This window comes from Moschus berezovskii, chromosome 5 (genome assembly GCF_049115385.1).
Source record: "Moschus berezovskii isolate FMDL1 chromosome 5, NW_MosBer_1.0, whole genome shotgun sequence".
In the NCBI taxonomy this organism is placed as follows: Eukaryota; Metazoa; Chordata; class Mammalia; order Artiodactyla; family Moschidae; genus Moschus; species Moschus berezovskii.
This window is the reverse complement of record NC_142464.1, coordinates 107,805,113-107,823,708: the sequence shown is the minus strand read 5'-3', so window position 1 is coordinate 107,823,708 and position 18,596 is coordinate 107,805,113. Positions and strand designations below refer to the sequence as shown.

Here is an 18,596-nt window from a genome sequence, read left to right as displayed (position 1 = left end):
AAGGAGAGAGAGAGATTTTTTTAAATGTAAGAAAGAGAACAGGGCTTCCCTAGTGGCTCAGTGGTAAAAAACTCGACTGCCAATGCAGAAGATTCAGTCAGTCCCTGGTCTGGGAAGGTCACCTGGAGAAGGAAAGGGTAACCCACTCTGGTATTCTTGCCTGGAAAATCCCATGGACAGAGAAGCCTGGCGGGTGACAGTCCATGTGGTCACAAAAGAGTTGGACATGACTTAGCGATTAAACAACGAACAACAAGAAAGCACAAAATAAGATTAAAAATAAAATTCAAATATGTTACTACACTAAATGTAGATGTTGCTTTCACGTACTGCTGATAGTACAATTTATATAAAATGGTACAACCTTTTTGAAAATGTATGGCTGTTTCAACGCTAAAGTTGAAATGCTTATGCCTTATCCTAGAACAATCCTAATTCCTACTACACATAAAACTAGAGAAACTCCTGAGCATGTTTACCAAGAGATACACAAGCATGTCTCAATATACTGAAAAGAACCCTACTGTCCATTGACTATAAATGGAATAATGGTGAATTTTTCATACCTTCCAGGATACAGTCATGTTTTACTTATTGGCTTGGAAACAAATATGTCAATAACAAAGTATCTGTTTTTATCATTGCCCTTAAAGTATACCTTCACATAAATGTGCAGGATCTCACAATAAAAAGACGACCAATGAGAATCAGAGCAGCAATTGGTCAAAGGCTGAAAAGCTGATGAGTGCTAGTCACAATTATAAAGTGTCTTTATGACTCTTTATCTCATCCTAACCATTACTCCAAAAAATAACATCAAATACCAGTAGCACCAATCCATTGGAACCCAGTATTCAAATAAAAACAAAAAGCAAGCATACAGTTTTTGTCAAGTTCCTAATAAGGTCCCTTGTTTTCACACCTCATCCTCCCTGTGGTCTCCTATCATAAGCCACTCAGACAGCAAGAAACAGGTTAGATCTGGAGTAAAACACTTTAAAAAGTATCATATTTCAGAAACAGCTACTTAGAGCAACTCTGGTCCAGAGGCAGCCCTTGTAACCCCAGTACATTATCTGTAGATAAACCAACAGCCCTTATTGTGTATTTCTAGCTATCAACAGAATGCCCGAAATGCAGCAGGCGCTGGCAACTCTGCCTCTACTAGAAAACTTTCCTCACCACTGTTCTTTGCACCAGGCTGTGATCCAGGACTGTTTCCCCTCTGCTCTGAGGATTATTTGCTGATTCAGACAAGGCTGCTCATCGAATCCCAGTATGTGCCAGGATTTCAGAAACCCTTGGTTATCTTGAAACCCAGTGTCTATAAAGGTCACCAAGACAAAGGGTACAAATAAAAAGTGGCCATCACATTTTTTTAGGTGATGGCCCATCACAAGACACAATGAATGAATCTGTGTTAGAAGAAAGGGCTTATCTAATGGAACTTTTTTCTACCAAATCCTGCTTACCCTTCATACACCAATAGTTACGAAGTCCCAGGAATACTAAACTCTGGGCACAATATTTCTAAAGTGGGCATAAAATATAAAGAAAGGCAAGTCAAAAAAAAAAAAAAAGACGTTCTAGGGAACATAAGCTAAATCTGAGCAGTATTTGCTTTCTAAAAACATGTTTTCAGTAATACTGTAATTTCTAAAACAACTTGAAAACTAGTTGTGTAAGTCAAAAACTTACAAGACAAAGGTTCTGGTGCTCTGTGAGAATAGGGGTGGAATGGTGGGGGGTGGGGGCAGGTTTTGCAGAGGAGAGAGGCTCCAGAGGGAGGGGATATATGTATACATATAGTTGACTCACCTTATACAGCAGAAACTAAGATAACATTGTAAAGCAATCATATTCTGATAAAAAAACAGCATCAAATTTTCTAGTGAATATGTCATAGTATTATTGCTTTCATGGTGCCCTTGGAAAGACACATATTATCAGTATCCAAATAAAACAACTGTTAGTTGTTCTACCAACTTTTCTGAGAATTGACCTAATTAATAAAATGAGTTTATTTTCAAGCTGTATTGAATATGACAAACAGAAAAGGAAATCTTCTGAGAAAAAGAGTCACCTCAACATACAAATTCACTGATTGGGGGTCAAAGCTTACCCCCAGGAGAGCTTTTTGGGGGTGTGGGGGCAAAGGTTAAAGCATGAACAAAGGAAAAAGATGGGGGGACGCAAGAAGAGAAGGCTCGCTGACCGTGACGGTCACCTGTTCACAAATTTCCCTTTGGGATCAAATCCATGTAGCTTGATGAGAAGAATACACACTGACAGTGCTGGCGCAGGCCTATCTCAGTTAAGAGAGAAGTGCCTGCGTTCATTTGCAAAACAACCCAAGTCTATGTCTTTGCACAAGACAAGGTCCAAGAGTCAGAGTCCAGACAACTTAGCTTAAAAAGAGAGAGAGAGAGAGAAAACACACCAAAACCAATGGTCCATTTTCCTCATTTTCCAGCCATTCCAGTCTAATAAAATCTAACTATGTCACTGAAATGAAATTACAAACCTTGATTGTAATGTGAAAAAATTTAACTTACTCAAAATTAAAAGAAGGCGAGAGAGTTGAGGTATGGAGAAAATAATGCAACACACATTTAGAAATATAGAATTTATTTATATTCACCATAAGACGTGTCACATTTTGTACATGGTTCCCAGAAGAGAAATAACACTCTGATGGCACTATATTGCTATCAACATTGCTTATGCTGCACAGTTGGGAAACATTGATTTTCCCCTTTTAAAGATTTAAGGCTCAGATTCCAAAAGGTAATTTTACCACTTATTTTCCTGTTTAAGAAAATGGGAAAGTTCTGAACTAAAGGACAAAGGGGTGATGGGGAAGGAACAGCGCCACACACTTCACTCACAACACCCCCACCTCTGCAGAAGACACTCAGTGAGATAGGTGGTGGTTGTCAGAGGCTCTTCCTCTTTGAAATGTTGGTGACAAGGATCAAACAAATCAGTAGATGGGAGAGGCGTCAGGTAGAGATCTTTACTATACAAACATGGAAAACTAAAAGCTTTATCACCAGTTGCTGACTAACAGGTCTATTTGAAAGTCACCTACATATAAATATGCACTCACTGTAACGCAGATTCACTTTTCTTTGGTAAAGCTCACCAAATAGGGTGTCTCTTCTAACACTCCAGTAAAAAATATTTAATTTCCTTTCAACTTTCAGATCAAGGGGCCACAAAGCTGTCCTTTCTCCTAAAGACTGTCTTCCATTTTTCTTTTCAACCTTGTAGTAAAGCAAAACCATGACAGCCATTCAAACCTAATGTGCAATCCTTGTTTAAGTGATTAAGGAAAGTGGGAAGGGAAGGGTGTGTGAAAACGAATCATGAACAAAGTTTGGGGTATTTTCTTGAGAACTGCCCTCTCAATGAGTTCCAAACACAATGAGTTCCCAAAGTGTTTTAGAAGAACTTTTTCCAGTACAAATATTTCATTCAATCCACAAGGCCACAGTCATTTCACAAAAGGCAGAATCAGTTCAGACTCAGTACACTGCTTTACAGTTCATGCGGCTAATGCTGTAACAACAAAAGCCAAAAAGGGTACCATGAGTCCTGCCTCTGGCATGAGGAGGTAGAGACAACCATCCTGCAGAAAAGGTTAACAATTAAAAAAAAAAAGTAAAACAAAACAACGCACTCCCTTCCTCCCCTCGCCGAAAAAAAAAAAAAAAAACTCCACCCCGTTCCATCTCTGAAGACTAGCTCTGGAAAGCCTGGATGGCATTCAGTCCAATTCCGACTTGAGAGATCCATTGCCCACAATCATTTTGCTGTAGTTCTTCTGCTGCTCTTCCTTAAAGGTGTCCTTCACCTTGGCTCTCTTCAGTCCTCCATCCCTGAGAACAGAAAGACACATAAATACTCCCAGCAACGATTTCCAAGGGCTACCTACTCATACATGCTGCACAGTGCCATGGCACTGAGCAGATGCTCAGAGGAGGCAAAGTACAATGGATTTGGAAGCAGAAAGACCCAGATTTCAGTCTCTGCCCTACCCTTCAACCAGACCTAAGGGAAGGAACAATCTCTTTGATGTTTGGTAAGAATTAAGCACAATTTCCCTGCTCAGTTTCTTTTCAGAAGTTAGGACTGCTATCTTCCATATTTGGATGCTATATTAAAACTTGGACTGTTTATCTATCTCTTTCCCCAAGGAAAGCCACGTACTAGATTTTTTCATCTAAATCAGCCTATGTGTATGTTAATTGCTCAGTCATGTCCGACTCTTTGCAACCTCATAGCCCACCAGGTTCCAGGCAAGTACACTGGAGTGGGTTGCTATTTCCTTCTCCAGGGGATCTTCCTGACCCAGGTAACAAACCCAGGCATCCTGCATTACAGGCGGATGCTTTACCGTCTGAGTTACTGGGCTTCCCCGGTCTCACTATAAATATACATATAAGAAATGATGAACGTGCTATGTGTGGGAGTGGGGTGGGGTAAATTCCTCAAAAAGAAATGCGCTCATGATTCAAATCTAATCCTGTGTCTAACAAGTCATGTTTTGATTCAAAGTGCTCTATTGTAAGTATTGATAATCTTCCATATTCCAAAAGAGACTCAAAATAAATAAAACAAGCAACAAAAACATAAATGGCATTCAACCAATCACAGTGCCTATGTAAGCAGCATGCCTTAATTCAGAGCCTATGAATCTCTGAACTCTCTCCAGGGTGGTAAAAATCAGACCAAAGTTAAAAGGATTGTGTATGTCTTTCCTCCTTTTGACAATACAAAGAAACAACAAGTTGGAAGACCAGGAAGAAGACTGGATTATCGGATCCACTCTCTTCTAATCTCACATTTTAGATTTTAATTCCCAGGAGACCATGGGCCAAGAAGGTACTTACTTTATACTCTGCCTGTTTAATTTTAACCCAGCTAAGCATGAATGCTTACCAAGTGCTTTCTAATGATGATGGGTGTTTCACAGGTTAGCCAGTGAACTCAATGCCGTGAAGACAGAACTTAACCTACAAACAGAAGGCAGCCTGAGAAGTTCAGGCTGTAACTTTCAGGCCTCTAGAGTCAAAACTAAGACATGGTCCACCACGAAGTCCTCAACTTTAAAATGGACTTTGGCCCACAAATCTTCCAGGGGGTCAGCTGTAGGAAATTTCCATGAAATAAGGTTAGACGCTGTCGCGAGACCTCCAGAATTGTCCACAAGAGCCTCTTTTATCCACAGGAGATGCTTCTCACTATACATAGCATTTAGGGGCTTCCCTGGTACCACCCAACATCTGCTCAAGGACAGATGTTGGTTAACTGACTTGTTGCCTGTTTTGGCTGCTCAAGGAGAGATGTTGCTAATTGACTTGTTGCCTGTTCTGGCCTGGACCTCAGAAAAGGAAGAATGGCCTTTCCTCTGGCTCTCCCTCCCTTTCTTAGTTCTTACTATTCAGAATTCACATAAAAGCAACATGTGCAGTGCTTAGTCGCTCAGTCAAGTCCAATTCTCTGTGACCCCATGGACTGTAGCCTGCCAGGCTTCTCTGTCCGTGGGGATTCTCCAGGCAAGAATATTGGAGTGGGTTGCCATGTCCTCCTCCAAGGGATCTTTCCAACCCAGGGGTCAAACCCAGGTCTCCCACATTGCAGGCGGATTCTTTACTATCTGAGCCCAAGAACACTGAAGTAGGTAGCCTATCCCTTCTCCAGAGGATCTTCCCAACACAGGAATCAAACTGGGGTCTCCTGCATTGTAGGCGGATTCTTTACCAGCTGGGTTACCAGTTCAAGTTCAGTCGCTCAGTCATGTCCGACTCTTTGTGACCCCATGGACTGCAGCACGCCCAGGTTCTCTGTCCATCACCAATTCCCAGAGCTTACTCAAACTCATGTCCATCGAGTCGGTGATGCCATCCAGGATGGTTGGTAAGAACTAAGAAAGGGAGGGAGAGCCAGAGGCAAGGCCATTCCTCCTTTTCTGAGGTCCAGGCCAAAACATCTGTCCTTGAAAATCCTGAGCATCTCCCTTCTAAAGGAAGTGAAAGTGAGGTCACTTAGTCAGGTCCAACTCTTTGCGACCCCACGGACTGTAGCCTACCAGGTTCCTCCATCCGTGGAATTTTCCAGGCAAGAGTACTGGAGTGGCTTGCCATTTCCTTCTCCGGGGAGTCTTCCTGACCCAGGGATCGAACCTGGGTCTCCTGCATTGCAGGCAGATCCTTTACCATCTAAGTCACTGCTCCAAGCACTCCAACTGTGACTTATCACCCACAAGAGACTTCAAAACTTTATTCAATTCCTCTCTGCAATGGCAGGAGATCTTAGTTCTTAAAGAGGGCAGCAGCCAAATATAAAAGCCAGTTTAATATGATACAATTGAGGACTTCCCTGGTGGTTCAGTGGTTAAGAATCCAGCTGTCAATGCAGGGGACACAGGTTAGATCCCTGGACTGGGAGGATCCCACATGCCGAGGGGCGACGAAGCCGTGCACCAAACTACTGAGCCCATGCGCTGCAACTACTGAAGCCTGTGCGCCTAGAGCCCGTGCTCTGTGTCGACCACAAACTGGCACTTGCCAAGAGCACTTGCCAGTGACTGAACAACAAGAGCATTTGCCATCTGCCTCTGCGGAGACTGAACTCCTTGCAGCTGCAGCGGCTGGCCCTCAACAACCCCTGAGGGAGTTTAGGGTGGACAGTGAGGCAGTGGTGCTTCATGGAATCTGACAGAACAGGCCTTTAGATAGCTAAGATACCTTCTGGAACTGATTTCATGATCCCAATCTTTGCATCTCTTCATATCTGGAAAATCACTAAGTCCCTTCATGATGACATCAGCTTTTCAGGACGAGCAGAAAACCTTTTTTGTAAAGTGCTTGATTCACCAAAATCTTATATGTTGACCTTCCCCCATTACCTCTTTGGAGTAGTCTCTCAGAGCAATCAGGTGCTATCCCCTGGGCTACAGTCCTCACTTTGCCCTAAATAAAACTTAACTTGCAACTCTCATGCGGTGCATCTTTTTTAATTGACATCTGCAACAAGAGAAGCCACTACGATAAGAAACTCATGCCCCGCTGCTAGAGAGAGCCCCTACTCACCACAACTGAAGAAAGCCCACCTGCGGCAACAAGCCAGCAGAGCCAAAAATAAATCAATAAATTTAAAAAAAAGTCACCTAATAATTGTTAAAAAGATGATTCAATTAAGTTCTCAGTTAATCGAGGAGGGGAAAAAAAATCTAGACATGTTAATTCATACCCAACAGATGAATGACAAATACAACTGGAAAGGCAGTGATCTTATTTTCTTTTAAAAGAAGAGTCTAGGTAATTAAAAGTAACTTTTTTTTTTTTTTTTTTAGAAAACTGCATGTAGCCTGATAAAAGGCAGTTTTAAAACTATGAGGCTCATTTCTGCCATTCTGTTCAAGCCAATCTGGCTGAGGACAGTCTGTCCTGGAGCTAATTTCCTTAGGCTCTTTTTGTTTCTCAAGACTTTCTTCCTTTTCTTGGTATCTGAGGCTACAGATCCAAAGCTCTAAGCTTTTCATAATGGCTTCAGGGCAGGAGCAGGGTTGGGATGTCAAGTGAAAGGAAGGGGGATAAAGAATAGAAAATAATGGACGAGGAAAAGGAAGCCAGTTTTACATATGAACATGGGTCACTAAGACATCTGTAAACTAGAGCATTGGTAAGCCTGTTCATTTCCTGATGGCAGTGATAAGGAAAGAATAGGATACTTATACAGGTAGTTATAAAGGTCCCAGTAGGGGACTACAGATAGATACAGAATCCTAGGAAACTTTGGGAGACTGATTGCTCAAGAAAGGTCCGTCTAGCCAAAGCTATGGTTTTTCCAGGAGTCATATACAGATATGAGAGTTGAACCATAAAGAAGGCTGAGCACCAAAGAACGGATGCTTTTGAATTGTGGTGCTAGAAAAGACTCTTGAGAGTCCCTTGGACTGCAAGGAGATCAAACCAGTCAATCCTAAAGGAAATCAACCCTGAATATGCCCCAATACTTTGGTCACCCAATGCAAAGAGCTGACTCACTGGAAAAAAACCCTCATGCTGGGAAAGATTGAGGGCAGGAGAAGGGGGCGACAGAGAATGAGATTGTTGGTTGGAACAACAACAGGTAGTTGTAAAGGTCCCAGTATGTGCCTATAGATAGAGAAACTTGGGAAACTTTGGGAGACCACTGTAAGTTAATGATTGCTCAAGAAAACTATGGGATTATCACAGAATGAACCAGGTTTGTTTTGCTATAAAGCCATAAATAAAAAGCATGAGACATTCCCCAGGTCAGTAGGTGAAAGAAAAACATTACCACCCTTCTACTGATTTGAATAAGCTATGATGATTCCAGTTTGACCTCATAGGGTCAGACACTCTCATGCCCAATACAAAGGAGGAGCTAGTGATGTAAGCTTGACCTCTACTCAAAGAAGACAGTCTTTTCCTCTCCCTCATTTTCCTTTGATTATAAAATTGTGGACCACTTAAAATCATGGGACAGGCAACATGCCCGTTTGCATTTCCTCAAGTGTCCTATAGTAACAAATCTATCTTGCCTATCGCTTTGCCTCTTACTGAATTTCTTCTGCATTGAGACACAAAGTTCCTGAGCCTCAGTAACCCCAAACATCAGGTGAGTGATTCTAGTTAAAAGACCGTGGGCTCAAGCCCCAGTCTAGGTTTAGGAAGGGTTCAAGTCCCGGCCACGTGGACTGAAGTCCCACTCTGAGTTACCTGGTTTCAGTAGGATGTCTGCAATTTAGTTTCACATATTCCAGTTTAGAGAGTGTAATAAGAATGTTAGTCCTAACCTATCTTGACCATAGTTCAGGGAGTTGCCCTAAATCAAGAACTCATAGCCCCAGAACAGTCAGCCAGGTACTTAATCAGAAGGCCACCCTCCAGAGGTGCCACTATAAGGCTTCCACTATCTTGATCTCCCATCAACTTTCCAAGCTTTGTTAATTAGCATAGTGAATTTAGAAATGGGTTTTCACTGTAGAAGTTAGTGGCTTGTTAATTAGCATGACAGATGCCAGAAACAGACTTTCCTGGGTGAAATTAGTTGTGTTTAAGATACGTGAGTTGATGAAATTATTTTAGAGACATTCCCCACCCTTGCATTAAAGAGTATATAAGAATCCAGGCAGCCCTTCTTCCATAGGCTTAATCCCTAAGCAGTCCTGGGTCCCTCTGCCAGTTTAGAAGGTTTTGGCTGCCTAGCTAACAGCCTGACTTGGCTAGCCATCCTGTTCCATGACACTCCCAAAATTGCCTCTAGTGAACTTCTCATGTTAAGTGTTTTCAAAACACCAAATAGATAGATAGCAGGGACTTTATTAAACGCACAGGACTTAATGAATGGACTGTTTTTGTGCTAAATATGCTAATACAATGTCTGGGTATATGTACAAATTTAATCTCCCATTATAACCTAGGGATATTCAACCCTCACTGACACAGGCTAAATGTGTGCATGTGCCCCCCAAAATTCAGGTAATGAAGCCCTAACCCTCAATAATACAGTATTTGGAGATGGAGTTTTTGGGAGCCAATTAGGTATAGATGAGGTCATCAGGGATGGGCCCTCAGGACAGGAACAGTGACCACGTAAGAAGACACACCAGACAGCTTCCAGCTTCAGCACTGTGACAACATAAATTTCTGTTGTTTAAGCCACCCAGTCTATGGGAGCTTGTACTGGCAGCCTGATCAGATTAATATTCTCACCTATATTCTATCTTTCCTAAAAAAACACAAAACTAAAGCCATAGATATCCATACTGAAAATAATTCACTTATTTCCTGTCAAGTTTTTATGTTTTCTTTATTATAATTACAGCTGGAGATAAATAAGAACAAGTTCGTAAGTTGCCCCCTGACTTCAAAGATCCATTTTCCTCAAATCCAATCCCACTTTCGTCTTCAGTGAAAGATCCCTAAATTTTAGCTAGACATATGGCCAAGCAGGAGGTTCCCTGGTGGCTCTGTCAGTAAAGAGTCTGCCTGCAATGCAGGAAACCTGGGTTTGATCCCTGGGTCGGGAAGATCCCCTAGAGAAGGAAATGGCAACCCACTCCAGTACTCTTGCCTGGAGAATTACATGGACAAAGGAGCCTGGCAAGCCCCAGTTCATCGGGTTGCAAAGAGTCGGACATGACTGAGCCACTAACGTGGCCAAACAGAACAAAGACTACATTTCTGAGCCTCCTCTGCAGCAAGGTGTTATCACATGACTTGAGTTCGAGTCAAAAGACAGAAGTGGAAGTGGTATGTCCAACTTCCAGCTTTTGCTCTTAAACACAGGAATGCATCCTTCCTGCTTTAGTTCTTCCCTGCTAGTCATGTTATGTACTCACTGGGCAGAGTCATCTTGGACCATACTGAGGATGGTAGATCAACACAAAATGAACTGTTATACAAGTCTAGGCTACCTATGATGAAGTATGGGAGATAAAATTCTATCTTACTTAAGCCAGCGTTATGCTGTATAAGCCACTGTCAAGGTCAGCTAAACCTCCAGCTAAAAAGCATAATAAATGACATCTTTTTTTTAAGTAATAATACTTCTGAAAAATTTCTTACCAAGGAAGCTCAGTCAATCCTCCTTGTACAGCAATAGCAGACTTAACCCTGTTAGCAAACTGGACTGCGTCTTCTCCTTCCTGGAATAAAAAATTACCAGCACAACCTGAAGGCAGAGTTCTCAAACAATGCTTTCAAATGTCTCACAATCACTTAGATTTGTTTTAAAGTATAATATTCACATTTTTAACTCAAATATGCTCTATTCTGAATTACAGAAAATATCATTTGTCCATCAAGAAAATACAGTGCTGTTTTTGTTTAATATCTTTATCCATAAATATATTATGCTCTTTACTAGACGTATTCAAGACACAACATTCTACAGTACCTGTAGGTTCGATAAATCAACAATAATGGTAAAAACTATTATGGAAAAGAATTCTCCTGACCTAAAACCAGCGTGACTTTGCAGAGCGCTAGACACATTTTTTTTTAATGACTCATTTGCCGAGAAAACAGAAAGTCCAACTTCAACTGATGTGAGGGAGGGAGACACCCACATGTGCAGGTAAAGGTGTTCTCGCCTTCATCTGATTAGATAAAGCACCTGTTATTATGCCATACCTCTCTGGTCATGGGGGGCATGTACCACACGTCACAGACGATGGCCCAGCTGGTCATCACTCGAAGCAGGTAGCTCACGATGTTGTATTTACTACTGTTCCAAAACGCATCACCAAACTGAGGATTATACTGAGAAAAGAGAAAAGAAAAGGCATTCCAGTTAGGAATTAAACGGCAGCTTCTCTTCTACATGCCAGTACTTGACAGGCCAAACATTTATCAGACCTGCCCCCCTCCAAAAAAAATTGAAGCTACTTTACTTGACAGACAGGATCCAAAGAGCAAACAAAATGTAGAAAACCACCTATGGTTACCAGGGGGTAAAGGCGGGGACGGATAAACTGGGAGACTGACATAAACACACTACTATATATAAAATGGATAACTAATAAAGACCTACTATACAGTACAGGGAAGTCTACTCAATACTCTGTAACAGCCTATATGGAAAAAGAATTTAAAAGACTCGATATATGTATATACATACATATACATGAGGAACACCTGAAACTAACACAGCCTGTAAATCAACTCTATTCCAATGAAACTTTGAACAAAAGAAAAGAAACAAAGAATAAACCAGGCCAGGTAACTCCCCTGACTAGAGCCTCAGAGCGCTTAGACTGGACGGTTATTGACATGATTCTTAAATATCTGTCTACCCACTTCACTGGAAGGTGGGTGAAAGTAGGAATAGTATCTGATTGCTTATCACAGTGTCCTCAGTATGCAGACACTGGCTTGGCACATAGTATCCCCCTACCACTACATGTCTATATCCATATCAACATACAGAAAAAGAGATCAAGCAAATGGGACAAAAGTAAACAACTGGTGGATATGAATTAAGAGCACACACTCAGTCATGCCCGACTCTTTGTGACCCCATGAACTGTGTAGCCCATGAGCCTCCACTGTCCATGGAATTCTCCAGGCAAGAATACTGGAGGGGGTTGCCACTTCCTTCCCCAAGGGATCTTCCCGACTCAGGGATCGAACTCGGGTCTCCTGCATTGCAGGTAGATTCTTTACCGTCTGAGCAACCAGGGAAGCAAAGAGCACACAAGTATTCCATATTCTTGCAAATCTTAAGTTTGAAATTATATCAAAATAAAGTGACCAAGTCGCTGTCTTTGGCAGGGAGGGGTGTGAGAGTGGATAATCTGTCTTACCTTAATGGCAACTGGATGGATGGTTCCTCCAATTTCAAAGCTTCCTTTTTTAAACATCATGACTGAAGTATTGTTGATACAAGTTCCTATAAGGACATCGACAGGGAGTGAAATTTTTTAAAGCAGTCAATTTAAAAAGGAAATATTTTGTTGTAAAATAATTTAAAATATTCAGGTCACATCAAAATTAGACTTTTTTTAAATTACAGATATTTTAAATACTATCATTTTACAAATTTATTCATGTTTAAGTAGTAGTAATTCAACAGTTCTAACCAGATTTAACAACAAATTTTACTTTCTTATTGACTACTCTGGAGATACAGTTTCTTCACAACAGATGGCGATTTCAATATGTTTTCAAATAAGGACCTTTATAAAGTTATGGACAATACCTATCTAAGCTCATTGAAAGTGAAAGTGTTAGTCGATCAGTCATGTCCAACTTCTTACAACCCCATGGACTGTAGCCTACCAGGCTCCTCTGTCCATGGAATTCTCCAGCCAAGAATACTGGAGTGGGTTGCCATTTCCTTCTCCAGGGGATCTTCCCAACCCAGGGATCGAACCCAAGTCTCCTGCATTGCAGGCAGATTCTTCACCATCTGAGCCACCAGGGAAGTCCATCAAATTTTATTACTCAGAAACAACTTCTGAGATCAAAAAGGCACCATGACTTCTATCAAACCTCATAAGAAAGCAGGGAATAACTGGCTCAGAGAGACCATGCCATTCCTAAAGGACAGCAGAAAACTGGACTAAGAATGCCAGCTCCAGAACAATCCAGCTCCCCATAATACTTTGGGTACCTGTTGCTATCAACCATAGCTTGGTAAGCAATACCACTTCTCACCTTCAGGAAAGATTAATATGGGTAATTCTTCCTTATGAGCAATATGTTCTTTTAGTCTGTGAAGAAAAATAAAGGATCTAAATTATACCTTCAAAAAGAGAGAGGTGGGAATCCTCTTTGGTATCTCTTCTTTTAGGTTCAATTAAATCATGCAAATTTTTTTAAATTGGTATATGGTTGCTTTACAACATTGTGTTAATTTCTGTTGTACCACAGTGTGAATCAGCTGTAAGTATACATACATCCCCTCCCTCCTGAGCCTCCCTCCCACCCTACCCCGAGCCCACTCCTCTAGGTCATCACACAGCGCTGAGCTGAGCCCCCTGTGCTACACAGCAGCTTCCCACTATCTATTTTACACATGGTAGTGTACACACATCAACCCCAAGCCCTCTTTGGTATTCTTTACTCTCTACTAACACAAATATAACTGTAAAGCAATAAGGAGAAGAGAAAGGAAACAAACTCAAGTTGGTCCCTTTCTAAACAAGTGTAAGAGTTGGCATAGCTGAAATAGACAGATTACAACTGCCAGCGTGCACATCACTCACTCAATAATCACAAGATGGGGAACAGTTCTCTAACCTTAAAGACATTTCAATAGGTACGTACCATTTCTCTCTTAAAAGCGTACCCACCATCATACTTACAGAAGCAATGACTCGAGTGCCTCCAGTTAAAGGTCTCAGGCAAAAAACTGCTTCAACCAAAGGTTTCTGGTAGCTTAACTGCACTCCAAGACCCAGGAGTTCCCTCTCCTGTTCCATAAAGAGCGCTAGCTCTGTCTGCCTTTCAGTTCAATTCAGTTGCTTAGTCGTGTCCAACTTTTTGCAATCCCAAGGACTAACGCAGCACGCCAGGCCTCTCTGTCCATCACCAACTCCCACAGCTTGCTCAAACTCATGTCCATCAAGTCGGTGATGCCATCTAACCATCTCATCCTCTGTCATCCCCTTCTCCTCCTGCCTTCAATCTTTCCCAGCATTAGGGTCTTTTCCAATGAGACAACTCTTCGCATCAAATGTCCAAAGTACTGGGAGTTTCAGCTTCAGCATCAGTCCTTCCAATGAATAGTCAGGTCTGATTTCCTGTAGGATTGACTGGTTTGATCTACTTGCAATCCAAGGGACTCTCAAGAGTCTTCTCCAACACCACAGTTCAAAAGCATCAATTCTTCGGGGCTCAGCTTTATGGTCCAACTCTCACACCCATACATGAATACTAGAAAAACCATAGCTTTGACTAGATGGATCTTTGTCGGCAAATAATGACTCTGCTTTTTAATATGATGTCTAGGTTGGTTGTGGCTAAGCTGCTAAAGAATCCACCTGCAATGCGGGAGACCTGGGTTCAATCCCTGGGTTGGGAAGACACCCTGAAGAAGGGAAAGGCTACCCATTCCAGTATTCTGGCCTGGAGAATTCCATGGACTATATAGTCCATGCGATAACAAAGAGTCGGACACTTTACATGACGAAAGTGAGCGACTTTCACTTTCTTTTTTCACTTTCTAGGTTGGTCATAGCTTTTCTTTCAAGAAGCAAGCGTCTTTTAATTTCATGGCTACAGTCACAATCTGCAGTGATTTTGGAGCCCAAGAATATAAAGTTTCTGTTTCCATTGTTTCCTTATCTACTTGGATGAAGTGATGGGACCAGATGTCATGATCTTAGTTTTTTGAAAGTTGAGTTTGAAGTCAACTTTTTCACTCTCTTTTTTCACTTTCATCAAGAGACTTTATTTATTCGCTTTCTGCCATAAGTGTGGTGTCATCTGCATATCTGACGTTATTGTTATTTCTCCCGGCAATCTTGACCCCAGCTTGTGTTTCATCCAGCCTGGCATTCCGCAAGATGTACTCTGCATATAAGTTAAATAAGCAGGGTGACAATATACAGCCTAGACATACTCCTTTCCCAATTTGGAACCAGTCCGTTGTTCCATATCCCATTCTAATAGTTGTTTCTTGACCTGCATACAGATTTCTCAGGAGGCAGGTCAGGTGATATGGTATTCCCATCTCTTGAAAAATTTTTCACAGTTTGTTGTGATCCACACAATTAAAGCCTTTGGCATAGTCAATAAAAGCAGGAGTAGATGTTTTTCTGGAACTCTCTTGCTTTTTCAATGATCCAGTGGTTGTTGGCAATTTGATCTCTGGTTTCTCTTCCTTTTCTAAATCCAGCTTGAATATCTGGAAGTTCATGGTTTACATACTGTTGAAGCCTGACTTGGAGAATTTTGAGCATTTCTTTGCTAGCATGTGAGATGACTGCAATTGTGCGGCAGTTTGAAGATTCTTTAGTGTTGCCCTCCTTTGGGATTGGACTGAAAACTGTCCTGTGGTCACTGCTGAGTTTTCCAAATTTGCTGGCATATTGAGTGCAGCATTTTCACAGCACCATCTTTTAGAATTTGAAATAGCTCAGCTGGAACTCCATCACCTCCACTAGCTTTATTCTTAGTGATTCTTCCTAAGGCCCACTTGACTTCACACTCCAGGATGTCTGGCTCTAGGTGAGTGATCACACCATTCGTGGTTATCTGGATCATTAAGAGCTTTTTTGTATAGTTCTTCTGTGTATTCTTGCCACCTCTTCTTAATATCTTCTGTTTCTGTTAGGTCTGTACCATTTCTGTCCTTTATCGAGCCCATCTTTGCATGAAATGTTCCCTTGGTATCTCTAATGTTCTTGAAGAGGTCTCTTGTTTTTCCTATTCTGTTGTTTTCCTCTATTTCTTTGCATTGATCGCTGAGGAAGACTTTCTTATCTCTCCTTGCTACTGTTTGGAACTCTGCATTCAGACACTTATATCTTTCCTTTCCTCCTTTGCTTTTCATTTCTCTTCTTTTCTCAACTATTTGTAAGGCCTCTTCAGACAAACATTTTGCCTTTTTGTCTGTCAGTCTCTAGATGCGTGTAAGTGATAACATCCAGCAAATTCTTAATCAACCATCTATTTATTCAGCCAACCATTACCAATTATTTACATTCAAGGTAGTAATTTTCAGTTTTAGAAATTCAGTGACTGGAATACCTAAGTCAAGGCAGTTTAAATGTATGGGTCTTCTAACCACATTATCTATACCATCACGACTACAGAATTCAAAATTTTTTAAATCCAGTTAAGACAGGTGACTAACCGGAAATGACCAACCACAAACAAAGGTCCATATATTTTACTTTTAACCCTTAGTTTCAGTGTTAACCTTTAGTACCTCTGGCTCTGCCCTCTTTGATGGGAAGGCCAACATTTTATGCCAACTCAATGGATACCAAGTAATGTCACTGCTTACCTCTTAATAACCAGGTGTCGATCCTTCATTTCTGAGCGTTCAAACCAGACATGTGGACAAGCCTTGACCATGGCTCTCTGAATAATTCCCATCAATCCACCATGAACCTGGCCAACCTACAAGGACCACGAGAAAATGGAAAAAATGTAAAGGCAGAGCTGTCCAAAGAAAGCTTCTTTTCTTTAACCAGTAAGTTCCTATTCCCCACTCAGAGAAAAGACTGGCCTTCTGCTGACTGAAGCTGTTAGTCTCTTCAAAGGTCACGCATGCATGCTCAGTCACGCAGTAGTATCCCACGCTGTTGCGACCGCATGGACTGTAGCCCGCCAGGCTCCTCTGTCCATGGGATTCTCCAGGCAAGAATACTGGAATGGGTTGCCATTTCTTCCACTAGGGAATCTTCCCAACCTAAGAATTGAACCCGCATCTCCTGCTGCCTCCTGCTTTGGCAGGCAGGTGCTTTACCACCTGCTCAAAGGACATGACTGGCCAAATATAAGCACAAAATGTTCTTGAGAAGCACCTTTGAATTTTAAGTTATGTTGTGGTACTAGCTTTACGTTAGCTTTTAAAAGTAGAGGTTTTCCAACCAAGTCAAAGTAAGTGAAATACAAATTAAAATTACACTGAAATACAATTTCAGACCCAAAAGACTGGCAAAGATTCAAAAGCATGACAATGAACCAAGGCTGTGAGAAATAGGCACTCTCATACAGTGCTTGGGATGGGGAGCTTATAACACTCATAGAAGGAAATCTGGAAATATCTATTAAAATTACACATACATTAGCTTCCCTGGAGCTCAGATGGTAAAGAATCTGCCTCCAATGCAGGACACCAGGGTTCAATCCCTGGGTCTGGAAGATTCCCTGGAGAAGGGAATGGTAACCCACTCCAGTATTCTTGCCTGGAGAATTCCATGGATAGAGAAGCCTGGGGGCTACAACCAATGGGATCACAAAGAATCAGACACAACTGAGGGACTAACACTTTTACTTCACTTTACATAAACATTTATCCTTAAACTCAATAATTCATTTCTAGGAATTTACCCTGAAGATTCACCCCAAACATAATGGAAATACATATGCACAACGATTACATTGCAGCATTATTTATAATTGTGAGATATTGGAAAATACCTAAATTTGAAAAATCCATTTGGCTTAGAGAGGATAGGAATGGGGAGGAGGACAAAATAAGTGAAGGAGATTAAAGAGTACCAATTTCCACTTACAAAATAAGCCATGGGATGTAATGTACCGCACAGGGAATACAGCCAATAACGTTGCAATAACTTTGTATGGTCAACAGACAAATACTAAACGTATAGTGGTGATCAATTCACAATGTAGATAAGTGATGAATCATCACATTGTACACCTGAAACTACCATAACATTGTATTCAACTACAATTAAAAAATTAAAAGTTAAAAAATAAATCCAACAGGCTTTTGGTTTCTATCACTCAACCCATCCAAGTCTGCAGTTCTATTTCTAATCCTTGGCTAATACTGTAAATTATACAATTGTGTACTGAAGCTGTAATGACAATTATATATGATCAAGAAGCACGGAAAATGCTAAGAAAATTCTGAGGCCTTCAGTCACAAATGAGTTATACTCAAATCTTTGTTGACTAAGACACAGAATGAGTATTGTCTCAGAAACACAAAATCATGATTAGGCAAGTTGGTTAAGAAATTTACAAAGATAGTATTGTAGGAAAACAGCTGCTTTCTCAGCTAAACATCTCAGCCCTAACCTCTTTGGATTACAGGGAAGGTCACAATGGATGTGAAAGGTCACAAAAGATTACAATGGATGTGAAAGTGCTTGTCCAATTAAATGCAAGGAATAATTATACACACCCAGAGTTGGGTGGGGTCTATCAAGGACTGTTAACATAAGGGTTTCTGGATGGGCCTTTTGGAATCCATAAACACCTTGGAACTACATAAAAATATTTGTTGGTATAAAGCAAATTCATGCTATTGCTTTTATGAAAAAAAAGGATACATAAATATTAACTGATTGTGAACCTAAAAAATGTCAAGAACTACCAATTCCTGTTAAGTCTTTCCAGAGAGGTGGTTAAAGC

The 18,596-nt window shown here is 41.1% G+C and overlaps 1 protein-coding gene across 2 annotated transcripts in view; it reads right to left on the bottom strand.

Moving 5' to 3' along the window:
• Positions 1–2,611: 2,611 nt before the first annotated feature.
• Positions 2,612–18,596, bottom strand: part of GPAT3 (glycerol-3-phosphate acyltransferase 3) — a 62,001-nt gene continuing 46,016 nt past the window's right edge. For both annotated transcript variants that reach the window (XM_088836445.1, XM_088836446.1), the window contains exons 8-13: positions 16,495–16,610; positions 13,197–13,252; positions 12,344–12,429; positions 11,172–11,300; positions 10,605–10,684; positions 2,612–3,881 (exon numbers count right to left, since the gene is read on the bottom strand). In XM_088836445.1, the coding sequence (XP_088692571.1) occupies positions 3,770–3,881; positions 10,605–10,684; positions 11,172–11,300; positions 12,344–12,429; positions 13,197–13,252; positions 16,495–16,610 (579 nt within the window). In that variant the 3' untranslated portion in view covers positions 2,612–3,769. The remainder of the gene's footprint in view (positions 3,882–10,604; positions 10,685–11,171; positions 11,301–12,343; positions 12,430–13,196; positions 13,253–16,494; positions 16,611–18,596) is intronic.